This window comes from Tupaia chinensis, unplaced genomic scaffold, assembly GCF_000334495.1.
Source record: "Tupaia chinensis unplaced genomic scaffold, TupChi_1.0 Scaffold000303_1, whole genome shotgun sequence".
NCBI classification, from domain to species: Eukaryota; Metazoa; Chordata; class Mammalia; order Scandentia; family Tupaiidae; genus Tupaia; species Tupaia belangeri.
In genome coordinates, this window is record NW_006159793.1 from 1,536,584 (window position 1) to 1,550,388 (window position 13,805).

The 13,805-nt window shown below is 56.3% G+C and overlaps 1 protein-coding gene across 6 annotated transcripts in view; it reads right to left on the minus strand.

Moving 5' to 3' along the window:
• PDGFRB (platelet derived growth factor receptor beta) overlaps positions 1-13,805 on the minus strand; it is a 39,429-nt gene that overhangs the window by 3,665 nt on the left and 21,959 nt on the right. For all 6 annotated transcript variants that reach the window (XM_014588746.2, XM_014588745.2, XM_027772815.1 and 3 more), the window contains 15 exons: positions 13,493-13,608; positions 11,797-11,920; positions 11,011-11,222; positions 9,451-9,545; positions 8,418-8,550; positions 7,740-7,844; positions 7,280-7,390; positions 5,585-5,744; positions 4,446-4,606; positions 3,800-3,918; positions 3,458-3,580; positions 2,670-2,781; positions 1,852-1,951; positions 1,154-1,259; positions 112-344 (listed from right to left, as the gene is read on the minus strand). In XM_014588746.2, the coding sequence (XP_014444232.1) occupies positions 112-344; positions 1,154-1,259; positions 1,852-1,951; positions 2,670-2,781; positions 3,458-3,580; positions 3,800-3,918; positions 4,446-4,606; positions 5,585-5,744; positions 7,280-7,390; positions 7,740-7,844; positions 8,418-8,550; positions 9,451-9,545; positions 11,011-11,222; positions 11,797-11,920; positions 13,493-13,608 (2,010 nt within the window). The remainder of the gene's footprint in view (positions 1-111; positions 345-1,153; positions 1,260-1,851; positions 1,952-2,669; positions 2,782-3,457; positions 3,581-3,799; positions 3,919-4,445; positions 4,607-5,584; positions 5,745-7,279; positions 7,391-7,739; positions 7,845-8,417; positions 8,551-9,450; positions 9,546-11,010; positions 11,223-11,796; positions 11,921-13,492; positions 13,609-13,805) is intronic.

Genomic DNA, 13,805 nt, shown 5'->3' on the forward strand with positions numbered 1-13,805 from the left:
AGCAGGAAAAAGCACTCACCCCAGGGAATGCAATTTTAGGGGAGCTGGATCCCACACAGACGCACACACGCATTTTGCCCACTATTGCTTTGGGCCCGGAAGAGAGGCTACCTGGCAAGGCTGGGGGAACCCTCTAGTGGGCCTTCGTCAGCAGCCTCGGGTTTGGGGTCCGGCAGGGGGATGATATAGTCATTGTCACCCTCGTTGGGCTGCACAGCAGTGTAGAGGACGGAGCTGGTGTCCAGAGGTGATCGGGGACCGTGGAACCCGGGCAGGCGGGCTTGGGACCGCAGGATGGCTGGGTGGTCACTCCTCAGAAACTCCTCATCCACCTGCTGGTACTTCTGCTCAGGGGACAGAGAAACAGAGACACGTGGTGATGGTCAGCTTGGAAATGTCTGTAGGGGCCACCTGTCCCAGCCTCTCCCCCTTGAAATAAATAAGGTGACCAGTGTGCAGAGAGGAAGGGGTTTACCCAAAGCCTCACAGCTCAGCTGAGCTGCCCTCGCACCTAGCCTCACCCCGAGAGGAGCAGGCAATCTGTGGACCTCTCTTCCTGCTTTAGAGTAGACGGGCTCCCATCCTTGAGCTCCCTTGCTATAAAATGTGATGACCCACACCACCTCCCTGGTCCCTGGGACCACCCCATTGGCGAGGGGTGGGTGTTGGGTGAGAAGTGGACCAGGCAGAGCTGTCTGTGCCTACGGGGGTATGCATCTCTGCTCTCTGGCTCCTGTTGCTGGGCAGGCCAGGGCTCAGTGCCCTGGTGGCTACTTATGCGCCTTCAGTGGGCGTGCACCGGGGCCCGAGGTGGTCACAAAGGCCGTTGGTGGTCACAAAGGCTGAGGATGTTCACACTGTGCAAGGAGCCCCAGACTTGGCATGAGTGCAAAGGCCTGAGGAGGCTGCAGGACAGCCAGGGCAGTAGGTCCCCTCCCCGTGTCAGATCACCCGGCTTCCACATCTGTGCTACCAGCGTAAAGTAGGCTCATCGCTCCAGTTCATTGCTTTCTAACTGCAGCAGGGAAACGGAGGCTCACACCAGGTGCACAGTGGTTCTTCCAAATACCAGTACATCACACAGAGCCTTGTGCAAGTGTCTGACTTCTGGGCCAGAGTGCTCTGTTCCCCTGCCCGCCCTGCCTCAACATACCTTTTTGTAACCCTCACCAAGCAGCCTCTCGAGAAGCAGCACCAACTGGGAGAAGGGCGGCCGAATCTCGAACTTCTCTTCCCAGCACTTTTGCATGATCTCGTAGCTGAGGAGGGGGCAGGAGGGGTCAGGGTTTCCGGCCCAGGGGGCAGGGGCAAGGCTGGGCTGGGGGAGCTGAGGCTGCCGTCTCTCAGGACAAGGTGGACAATGGAAAGGAGACGGGAGGAGTGTGATCAGGCGCTGTGCTCTCTCTGGATGTGCCCATGGGAGGCTCTCTCAGCTCCCCCAGTCTATGAGGTTCCTGGGAGACCATGCCTTGGTGACCACACGGCCCAGTTTGCATCCTCTCAGCTCAGTGATTGCATCTAGGTGGTGCAAACCTGTAACCAAGGCTGAGCAGCTGAACTGTCATCAGTTCCAGGCCTTGAGCTGGAACTTGGGTGCAAGCAATGGGCTAGGCTGCTGGCAGCCACGTGGGCAGTGCCCGCCTGGAAACAAGGCTGGGCAGAGGAAAGCAGCACCCAGGGGCGGAACAGGAGATTCCCTGCTGACGTCATCTGAACACCCAGGCCCAGTTATACCTAGACTTCTCTCCACCTCGGAGCCAGGAAGTCTCTCTACCTGAGTTTAAGCAGAGAGGACTGGGAGTCTATTGTTTGTACCCACAAAATCTTCCCAAATGCACGAGCCCCACTCACATCTCGTCGGAGGCGTGGGCAGGCTGGGCCATGCGGTAACCCCGCTTGATGGCGTTGTAGAACTGCTCATTCATGGGCAGCTCTGGGTAAGGGGTGCCACCTGTGGGGGAGCAGAGATGAGGGATACCAGAGGTTTAGGGCGTGGCAAAACAGCAGCGGGCTACCCTCTTCTACAGGACAGGGAGAGGCGTGCTGGCCTGGCATGGGTGCAGGTGCAATGTCCTTGGCATTGGGAAAGATGGGCCCCTAACACAGACTGTAGCCCCCCAGGTCCCCAAGACAGAGCTCCAGAGAACCCAGAGCTAAGCTGGCCTCCTTTTTTTTTTTTTTTAATTTTTTTAATATTGCCAGAGAGCACATGCACTTACTAGAAAGGAAGATAGCGCCCCTCTTTGAAGCATGGTCACACATTGCAATCCCCCTTCCTCCATCCCTCCTTCCCATCAGCATTTTGGGTACATTCACACACATACACACCTGCCGTGTTTTCCAAGGCCAGGACTCGAACCACATTCAGTCATGTGGGATCTGGCTCCCTATGCATAGTGCTTAACCACTGCACTACAGGGCCAGCCCCCAAGCAGGCTTTGTCATGCCACTGTCCAAACCCTTCAATACTCAGATGGAGAATAAAGAAACCCAGAAAGGGCGAGGGTCTTTCCCAAGTCACACAGCAGGAAGAAAGGAATTGGGGCTTGAGCAGAGTCCCTAAGCCCTGGCCAGTGCTTGTCCACAGCCCCCTGGGCTGGAGGCCTGAGTGCAGTGCTCAGGGGCGACCACAGGCCATGCTGCTGAGAGCTGGGGAGAAGCAAGCATACCCAGGGTGAAGATCTCCCAGAGCAGGATGCCGAAGGACCACACATCGCTCAGTGTGGTGTAGAGGCTGTTGAAGATGCTCTCAGGGGCCATCCACTTCAGGGGCAGGAAGGTCTGTAGGGAGGCAGGACAGGTGCTGAGTGTGAGGGGAACACAAGGGGCCAGGGCCCAGCCCACTCTGCACCCAGGCCAGGACTGCTCGGGAGGCCTGTTCTCTGCAGCTCACAGCGCCTGTGTGGTCCCAGTGCTGGGCAGAGATCAGGAGGCTGCCGCTTTTCTCACTCCATCCCTGAGAAGAAGCCCCAGGGTCTGAGTAGAAGTTGGGGGATTTAGGGCCACGCTGAGATGCCACCCAGCTCTCATTTGATCCCTAGGGCTTGGTGGTGTCCTTCCTCCTGGGGCTCAGTGGAAAGTGGGAGATGAGTGGGAGGAAAGATGGTCACTTTGTAACCAAACCAATCTCAGCTACAGCCGATGACCTCTCTGCTGTCTTACTTGTCACCTGGGCTTCTTTCTCTGCCCACTGCTGCTGGATCAGCACCCCGTTCCCGGCCACCGCCGGGCCCATTGCCTCTGGTCCCATGGCCCAGCTGTGACAATGGCATGCCTGCTTCCTGCCATTCCGTGCTCAGCAGGGTGCTCCCCTTCCTCTCTTGCTCACACAGCGGCCAGGCACAGGCCACGAGGAGCCCCACGCTGCTCTCCTCTACGCCCGGCCCTGCCCATGAGGAAATCCTTCCCGGGGTCAGAGGCACACGGCCACAGCCCTGGAGGCTGGGAAGGTACTTACGCTGCCTTTGGAGATGTAGTTCGAGTCCCGCATGATGTCTCGAGCCAGGCCAAAGTCACAAATCTTGACCAGCTTGCCCTCACAGATGAGCACGTTCCTGGCTGCCAGGTCTCGGTGGACGCACTGGGTTGGGAGAGCAAGGAGTTGAGGCCTCGGGGGCCATGAGGAGAATGACCCTTCAAGTCGAGGAAGGGCTTTGGGAAACGCATCATTGCCCGGGTGTGAGGCCACAGGCGTGAGGGCACATGCTGTCCTCACTCACTGGGGGACTGTGCTCTTGAGGGACTCTGGCTAGTGGCCGGGCCCCCCCCATGGCCCCCATCCTGCCCCACCATGACATACGTTTTTGGAGGCCAGGAACTCCATGCCATTGGCCACCTGATAGCTGAAGCCCACGAGGTCTGTGTAGCTCAACACTGGAGACTCGTTGATTAGAGTGGTCCGGTAGGTCCTCTCAGGAGCTAGGTGAGAGCAGACGGTCACTCGTCATACCGTGTCTCCCCACGGCCCACGGGACTCCTGCTCTTTGGCTTGTAGGAGGCTGAATGTTTCCCAAAAGTGGTGCTGATCCTCTCGGTGGCCCCCAAAAGCAGAGCACCTTCCTGAAAGCTAACTCGAAGCTCTCCTAGTTTAGCAGTGCCCTCACCAGCCAGAAACACTTCCGGCATTAGCCCTTGGGTCACCTTTGCCCATCTAGGGACACTGGCCCAGCCTGAGGCCAGCTCTGAGCAGCCCTCTTTTCCCCAGGGCCCCCAGAGGCCAGGTATGCGCAGGCCACACCCAGCTCCTCCCCCGCGAGGGTGGGTCAGGCTCAGGGATTCTGACTGGGGCTCCACTGCACGGCAGCTTTGGGCTGTTTCCACATCTACACATGGGCACCGGCCACCCTCCTTCCAGAGTGGCTGCGAGGCTGGGCATGTGAGAAGTCTGAGAACGCACCACCGCACAGGCGTGACCTGGGCAGTGTGAGGACGCAGTGTCCACTCACCGGAGGGCACGTAGTTGTCGTAAGGAGCCATGTGGCCGGAGGACTCGATGTCTGCATAGCTCACGTCCCCCTTCATGTCCAGCATGGGCACGTAGTCCACTGACTCGTCCTTGCTCATGTCCATGTAGCCACCGTCGCTCTCCCCAGTCAAGGACACATGGCTGGGCACACCAGAGCACCGAGGTGAGGCCGTGGGCTTCCCCTTCCCTCCCCCTCCTGCCCTTACATGCCCGGGACCCTGACAGGCCATCACGCATGGGTTTCCTCACTCACCCACTCACTCACTCATCCTGCAGTCTGTCACAACAAGGGTGACCATGAGTGCTGCCCTTTCAACAGAGCTATGTAGCCTCAAGCTGACCACTGGCACAGCCAGGATGACATAAGACCCAGTGTGTCCTCAGAGAGCTCCTGCCCAGACACAATCACAGAGCCCCAGGACAAAGGTCACAGAGGGGAGTGTGCAAAGGTGCCTTCCCATGGCCTCTCGAGCACCACCCGGCCTTGACGCCACACCGGTCCAGGCAGCCAGCAAGGGCCTTAACACTGCACACAGCCTCAGCTCCCGAAGGGCTGCGGGGCTGCACCTACATGTGTCTCTGGGGGAGGGAAGAGACGGGATGGAGCTAGCCGGAAGCTGGGGAGGACGGGCATGAGTTTTAATGCCTTCTGTACGCTTTCCTGAACTTACGCTTGCCTTTGCTCTTACAATCAGCAAAAGAACTGAGACCTGACTTTTGCTGGAAAGGAGGAAAGCATTGCACTGTCGGGGAGCCCCAGGAGGCTGGAGAGTGCAGGGGACAGGGGCGCTCCAGCCAGGAGCAGGGTGTAGAGTGCTGCTGCCCCCTACATGACTAGGACAGGACAGCAAGACACCCACAACACCCGGATGGTCACTTCTGCAGATGGCCTAGCACCAGCAGGACACACGGGGCAGGGGGTGGCTGACCACTGTCACCACCTCCACTGTCACCATTACTATTATTCCCTCTCCTGGGGAAGTCTGACCTGCGAAATGGCCCTGGTTCCCGGAGTGGCTGCCCGCACCTCCCACAGCCTCAGCTTTCCCTCCCGGACAGGGGGCAGTGAGCTGGGGCTCCTCGGTGCCCCTGATCCAGTCTCCAGCCTTCGACCAGTACCTGGGCAGGGGGATCCCGGCAGGCGGGGCGTTGCTGTAGAGCTCGCTGCTGGGCGGGCGGCGCTTGTCGGAGCGGTGCTGCAGGAAGGTGTGCTTGTTGCGGTGCAGGTAGTCCACCAGGTCGCCATAGCGGCAGTACTCGGTGATGATGTAGATAGGTCCTGTGTAGAGGCACAGGCTCAGGGCAGGCCCAGGGAGGCCTTGAGCTTCCCAGCGGGGCTAAGGTGCTACGGAGCCAGTGGCACGTGGGAGAGGCAGTTTGGTTTAGTGGCTAGGAATATTCGGCACCAGGCAAACCTGGTTCTTCTCCTGCCTTTGTGATGTGAGCCAGGTCCTCAGCTTCCCTGAGCCTGGCTCTCTCCACCTCTTAGTGGGGTCCATCACATCCACCTGAAAGGCTAGCCTGAGGAGGCACGAGACAATGGCTCTCAGCAAGCACACAGCACTGGCTACTACCGACCGACCAACCATTAGAGGTTTTCGCCTTAGGGTACGTGTGCTTGCCAGAGAGCAAGACAGACACACGAGAGGGAAAGTGACGATTCACTCCCCAGGGGGATGGCCACACTGCAATCCCTTCTCCTCCATTCTCCTCCCACAATCTTGGGCATGCACACACACGTGCCAGTGTGAATTTCCAGCCACCAGATCCGGGACTTGAACCACCGTCAGACTTTTGGGAATCCAGTGACATAACTGCTACGCCATCTGCTGGTCCCCTGACATGTTTTTAAACTAAAGCTTATTTCAGAGTCCAGGATATAAAGCAGATACAGGCAACTGCTTGTCATGATCAGCTTGCTGCTTATGTTCAAATACAACACATTTCCTTAACGCCCATCAGTGGGAACTTGAAGACACAGACAAGGTCTAAAATAAGTGACGGCCGCAAACACTGGCCTGTGTATGCCACGTACTTCTGTATTTTGTTAGGGTTGCACAATCCTGAGGAAACTCCTGGATCTCACAATAAACAGCTGCAAATGGCAATAACACTTTGTGGAAGCCTAACTTGCCACCAGAGGCTCAAACAATTGGCCGAAGAGTTTTTCTTCTGACCTAAATGAGAGCAGCTCCCAGTGAGCGTGCTGATGGCATCTTGCATGGGTAGGTACCTCATCTCAGTGTCATGTGTGCTGCTGTTCATGACAGTTTCCAAAGGGTATTGTGACTATTTAAAAAAAATCAGGGGCCAGCAGATGGCATAATGGATTCCCACATGGTTGACTGAGGTTCGAATCCCGGACCTGCCATCTTAAATCTCATGCCGGACACATGTACATGCGAACCTGAAATCCCAAGAGGGGAATGGCAGGCTGGGGGAGATGGACTTGTGGTGTGGCTACTCCCCCTGGGGGGGGATTTCTTGCTTTCTGTCTCTCTGGCAAGCACACAAGCCCTATAGCAAAAATCTCTCTCTAAAATATATATATGTATGTGTGTGTGTGTGTGTGTGTGTGTGTGTGTGTGTGTGTGTTAAAGACATCTCAGTTCAGGAACTGTGGGCACAGGTAGAGTCCTCTGGCTGTGAAGGTGTGATGTGAGGAGTTTCTCAATCCTGCAGCCTGTGTGGCTGAAAAGAGAGGGTGCTGGAGTGGGTGGGGCGGACCTTCTGCCAGAACATCCTGCTGTCCCTAAGGACAAAGTAGGAAGGGCCCACAGGCATTTCCCAGTGTCCGCCAGAGTCATCCGGTACCTCCTTTGGTGCAGGCCCCCAGCAGGTTGACCACGTTCAGGTGCGGCCCGAGGTGACTCATGATCTTCAGCTCCGACATGAGGGCTTGCTTCTCGCTGCTGCGGGCTGTGGCTGAAGGAGAAGGGGCCTCAGGCCAGGCCTAGTCACTGAGGCCAATGAAGGCCCTGGCAGAGCCTATGCTAGCTCTTCTGCCCCTCCCTGAGCTGCAAGACCCAGGTGTCCTTGGAGTGTGAGGACCCAAACTCTGGGGATGACGGGAGGAAGGGAGGGGAGGGAGGCGGCGGGGCACGGAGGCCAGGGCGAGGGACCTTCTTTCCCAGGCCAGAAGCAGTGATGCCTGCCGCGGTGTGAACTGGGGTCTGCACGTCACAGTTAGGCTGCTCCGGGAGAAGGCAGAGTGTGGGGAGTGGGCAAGGAGAGCTGGGCCGGGGTGGGGACAGCAGGGGCTCCAAGTACTCACACTTCAGCATCTTGACAGCCACTTTCATCGTAGCCTGCGAATGGCTCAGGCCGTGAGCTGTGGCCTCCACCACCTGTCCAAAGGCCCCCGAGCCGAGGGTGCGTCCTGGGGCAGAGAGGAGTCCTCAGTTCCTGGCTTACAGGAGCTGTATCCTCTCCCTGCCCACCCAAGGGCGGGGAAGAGCTGATCTCTGAGGTCAACCTAGACACTCTTAAATCACTTTGGACTTCATGTGTTGGCCCGAAGGAGGTGCCTAGAACGGCAACGCTTCCCCAGCCTTCCTGGTATCTCATCCAAGCCCGCCTGCTTTCTACCCCATCTTCAGTCCCTAGAAGGCTCCCTCCTTCCCCGGGGACACCGCTCCTTGGCACCCCCTCAGCTTGCCCAGCTAACTACGCATAGGCCTGCCACTCAGCCAGGCCCCAGTACTTGCTCTCTTGTCATGAAGGGGTCTCATCTCACGGTCACAGGCTCATAGGACCTCAGGGCCAGGCTTCCCTGCCTCCATGCTGGGCATCTCCCAGGTTGCCATTATATAGACTGGGAGACTGAGGGCAGAGAAGACAGGCCATGGGCCCTAGGAATCCTGGCTTGTGACCAGGCTGGGACCAGACCTCAGAGTCTTCCCTGCCCTGGGACCAGCTTGTGCCCCAAGGCCCCACACTGCCGCAGACTAACCCAGCACAAGCTGGTCCCGTGGCAGCTCCCACGTGGAGTCGTAGGGCAGCTGCATGGGGTCCACGTAGATGTACTCATGGCCGTCAGAGCTCACAGACTCGATCACCTTCCACCGGATCTCATAGCGCGGCTTCTGTAGGACCGAGACCGGGAATGGAGCGTCAGAGGGGGTCTTTGGCCTCAAGGGCCACGAGGTTCAACTCCTTAAAGGCAAGATGGAGCAGGAGACCCTGAGGTCCAGAGAGGGCAGGGCAGGTGGTCAGCTGAGCCAAAGTCTTAATGGGGTCAGGGGAACAGGCACCAGGGGCCCAGCTGGGGGTGGCCAGGAGCTTTCAGGATGGAGCAGGCTGAGGAGTAGCGGGCGGCCGAGGGCCTGGGTCCTCAGAACCTCTTCCCTAGCTTCTCTCAGGACCTCAGCAGCTCACAGATGGGAGTAGAGGAGCAGGCAGCCCTGGAGAGTGACCCAGGTAGGGGCTGGATGAGGACAGCGCCTCCCTATCCTGTGTCAGCCACTGTGGGAATCTCAGAGCGATGGAACCTTAGAATGCAGCAATCATGGGATGTGCGAATCACAGGATTGGAATCTCAGAATGATGGATGTGGGGTGTTGCAATACGGGAATTTCAGTGCGCTGGTCACAGCATGGTGGTATCTCAGAACAGTCTGAAATTCCCAGTTAGCGGGATCGGAATGCAGCTCAGCATCATGGGGGTCTCCATGGTGAGAGCTGCACAATGCTGGAGACCACGCAGTCTGTCCCAAATGTTCCATGCCCTGTGACTAGGATGAGCAGGGATAATGTCCAAAAAGGACCTGGCGCTTGGGGCCTAGCAGGACAGAGAATCCTAGAGAGCTTAGACCAGGCCCACATTGGCCCAGGCCACTGGGGTGGAGGCAGCTGGGTCTCCCAGAGTCATTCCCCCTGCATTCTCATCTGGGCCCACGTGTAGCTAGATCATGCAGCATTCAGGTGGGAGCATGTGAAAAACGACGTGCCAGTCTGCGGTCAGCCATAGGCCAGGGCGGGGCTCACCTTCTGCCAAAGCATGATGAGGATGATGAGGGAGATGATCGTGAGGACCACCAAGGCCAGGATGGCTGAGATCACCACCACCTTGAGGGGCAGGGCTAGAGGCAGAGACAGGAGCAGGCCATGAGCAAACAGCACCTGCAGCTGCCCTGCCCTTGACCCACCTCTGTGCCTAGAGCCCCCTTTTCCTCTAGGCCTCCCCCCCAGAGCGGCAGTCCCAAGTGGGATTGCTCAGTTCCTTATCTGCCTGTCTCTGGACTGTGAGCATGAGGAGGACAGAAGGGTGCTTTGTGGCCTCTACCTTCCAGTGAGAAGGTGGGTCCCCATAACTAGTCATTGAGCAAGAAGCAGATGAATACATGAAGCCTATGCATGGCATGCACGCATGGAACAGGCTGTGAGGTATGCATGAACATCCGGGCACTGGCAGCCACTGCTCATATGTACAAAGATTACACATGTCTGTGTACCTGCTAACATACACACCTTGTCCATCAGGCACACGAGGAGACTTCATAAAGTTCATGGAAAAATGGAACTAAAGTATGAGTTTATTTTCATGCCAAACTCTTCAAATCCATGTGTAGTTTTTTGGTAGTGAACATTTCCATGAACTTGTTGAAGACCCTGTGTATGTGCAAGGAATTGAACTTGCACTTTTCCAGAAAGACGTGCTGCAATGACATGCTTACAGACATGTGTGCCAGTCTGCACACATGCACAAGAACTAAACATATGGACCAGCTACATGGCTTGGTGGGTAATGCAGCCAAATTCCACAGAGCCAACCAGGGACTTCGAGTCTTGGACCCAGAGACTTAAGAAACGCACCAGGTACGTATGCACGTGTGCCCAATTCCCACAGGGAGGGAGAGGTGGAGGAGAGGGAATTGCAGCGTGACCATTCCCCATGGGAGTGCTTCCTTCTCTCCGCCCTGTTTCTGTCTTTCACTGGTGAGCACGTGTGCTCTCTAGCACACACAAGGAGAACAACTAGCCATGCATTATTGGTGCACATGTCTGAGGATCGTGTGGCCTCGTGTACGTGGGTACAGACACACACTCTGTGGTTTTATACTCATTCCTGGGGATTTGGTTGTTCACACAAATGGCTTACAGACATACACCTGGTGGGTTTAAACACATGGATGGGCATTGTGGATGCCTGAGTGCATGCCTACAGACACTTGAGCTTTATGGTGCACCTGAGGACACAGTGGCCATTCTTAGGTACATGGTTTCCAAATCTACACTCGAGGGTTTGCATCTGTGTCTGAGGGTCAGGCATGCTCACATCATGGCTTACGTCATACCTACAATTTATGTACACTCCACATAAGGAAACAGTCCTCTTCGCATCGATGGTTCCTAGACCTGTGCTTGTGCACATGTGTTCACACCGTGTGTTGTGTACGTATAGCGGAACACATTTTCACTGTACTCTCGTGTGCCCATGGGTGTACTGACTCTCTTGGCCTACCTGGGTGTGTGAGCACAGTCCCGTTTGGCAGGGTCAACATGGGAGTGAGGGGTCGTCAGGGACCACTGGGGCTGGGGACTCACAATGCGGCACCACGGTGACCTCCTGTGTGTCCTGGCCAAGGGGGTTGCGCAGCGTGCAGCGCACCGACAGCGGGTGATCCACATGGCGCAGACGCAGCGTGCTCACCACCTCGAACTCCTGTTCCTCTGCCCAGTACGTCACGTTTGTCTCCAGCTGGCTCTCCTCCTCTGAGCCGTTCCCCAGCAGTGTGGGCGGCAGCTCACGGGGACACCTGCCAGGGGAGCAAGAGAGGCTGGCGTCCATTCCCTTCCCTCTGCTGACAGGGAAACTGAGGCCAAAAGCAGACAGCGCCACATAGTGGTGGAGGAAGGAAGCAAGGCTGCTCCAGTTCCTGCTTCCTCCAGCTTCCTATTCTTAAAGGAATTCCCCTGTGGTCCCTCAACTGACCAGCAGGGGAGCTCCCATCCCAGAATAGAGAACCCTGGATTGTAAAATCCACTTCTCTCTTCTCTCCTCTCCTTGGATCCCCAGGTTCACAGAGTGTCAAGAGTAGAGGCAGATCCTGAACTCGACCCTACCTCTGTCCATTACACTAGAATCAGCCCTGGCCAGGGGTGCAAAACAGAATTACTGGGTGAGTGAGGTCTCCAGGACAGAGACCTTGCACTGTGCTGGGCTGAGAACAGCACAGGGGGTCATGGTAAAGAAAGGGGACAATTTAGGACATGAGCAGCATCTCCGCGGAGGTGGATTAGCCTTCTAGGATATCCTGGAGCAACGTGCCAGGAGGAAGAGGCTGGATGAGATGACCTTCACTGAGTCCTCCTAGCCAGTTGTAGGCTCACCTTTTCAGGTCTCTGCAGGTAGACCAGGTGATGTTTGGCTTGGGCATGCCCCGGCCACGACAGCGAACCGTCTGCTCCCCGCTGGCAGGGTGGCTCTCGCTCAGCTCCACCACACGCACAGGGACTGCACGGAGAAAGTACAGGGTTGGGAGGTGGGGAGGTCCCCAAGACAGTCAACAGGGAAGAATGACAGGACCTGCCCCCAGTCTCCCCTTGGATAAGGGGTGGATAAGGGGTGGTCTTGCAGACTGCAGGTGAACATCAAATACCAGGGGTCGGTGGGAGAAGGTGGACTCTCCTTCTGGGTACTTCAAAGGGGAAGTCCCAGCAGGGTGCTAGTCTGCCTTTAACACCTCCCTGAGACTTGCTAATCCCCCTTTAACAAAGAGAAACATGGCCTCAAACTCAGCGCCCTGGACAGCCAAACTCACAAAACTAGAAAGTAACAGCACTGTTTTGTTTCCTGAGTTCATTTTAGAGGTTGTTTTATGACATGTGATGCTGATTTTCCATCTACAGTTGTGAGGTTAAGTTTTGTCTTTCAAAATAATTTATTTTTAGAAAGTCAATTGACAAAACATAAGTCATGACCACATCATTCCTCTCCTCAGAACGCTGCCATGGCTTTTCATTTTAGTCGCGGTAAAGGCCAAAGTCCACACAAGGTCCACAAGGACCTACAGGATGTGTCCCCCGCCCCCCAAACCCTTACTACCCTGTCTCTGCTCTCACCTCGTCTCCCACCACTCCCCACCTCCTGCTGTTCTGGCCATGGCTTTCTGCCATATTCTGGCCTATACACTGCCTGGGGGGCCCTTTCCCCAAATACCCACTGGGCAAATGCTCTCCCGGCCTTTAAGTCTGCATTCTAATCTCACCTCCTCAATAAGACCAAATGCACCACTTGGGCCAGCAGGTGGCATGGAGGTTAAGGTGGCTGGATCCCACATAGCTGACTCTGTGGTTCAAGTCCCAGGCCCAGGAGCTTGAAAAATCACGCCAGGTGTGTTGTGTGTGCATGCCCAAAATCCCAAGAAGAGAATGGAGGAGAGGGGCCTGCAGTGTGACCATCCCATGGGGGGTGGTGATTTCTCACTTTCGCCCTCTGTCTCTCTCCAGTGAGTGCATGCACCCTATAGCAAATAGCAAACAATCTTTAAAAAGCAACCCACACTACCCCACTGCATCCTGCACTCCCAGTCTGCCCTGTCTTGCCTTTTTCTCCCTCCCACAGAACTGACTGCATTCTAACCTGTGTAATTTGCAAGGATTTTTCTTCTGCTGTTTAATGGTTGCCTTCTCCCTCTTAGGACGCAAGCTGCGTAAAGGCAGAGCCTCAAGAATCCTGAATAGATTGACCTGTTATAATTGCTCAATAAATATCTACTGAACTAACAGTACAGTGTAAGTGGTTGTGTAAGAAGGAAAAAGTGTGGGCTTGGTATACAGATGCCTGAGGTTTAAGAAACACCATCTAGCCCAATGACCTCCTTGTACAGCTGGGGAAACGGAGGCCCAGAGAGGGGACACGCTAAGTTCACACAACAGTGCATCAGTGGCCTGGGACTTAGTCTCTTGCATTCCAGGCTCCTTTCCAGCTTCTCCTATGAGTGTGGGTGGACAGTGTGGGAAAGGAGAGGGAATGGGAGCAGGGCCCTCGCAAAAACAAGGAAGTGAGGGGGCAGGAGAGTCTCACCATTGACCTGAAGCAGGAAGGAGAGTTGGACCTCAGCGTCCTCATTGAAGGCCCACATGGTGTAGTGGCCAGCCTCGGCCACCTTCACCCGCACCAATGTCAGTTCTGACACGTACCTAGGGGGCAGGCAGGCCAGGAGACCCCGTCGTCAGAGCTGGAAGAAGCCTGACGGCTCTCCCTGTCCTCCTCGCACAGACAGGAAAACAAGGCCCAGGGAGAGGAAGGGGCTTGCCAAGGTCACGTAAGTGTCAGCAGCAGTGCCAAGACTGCAGCCAGTCTCCTGAATCCTCACCCACAGGCAGTTCTGAGCCAA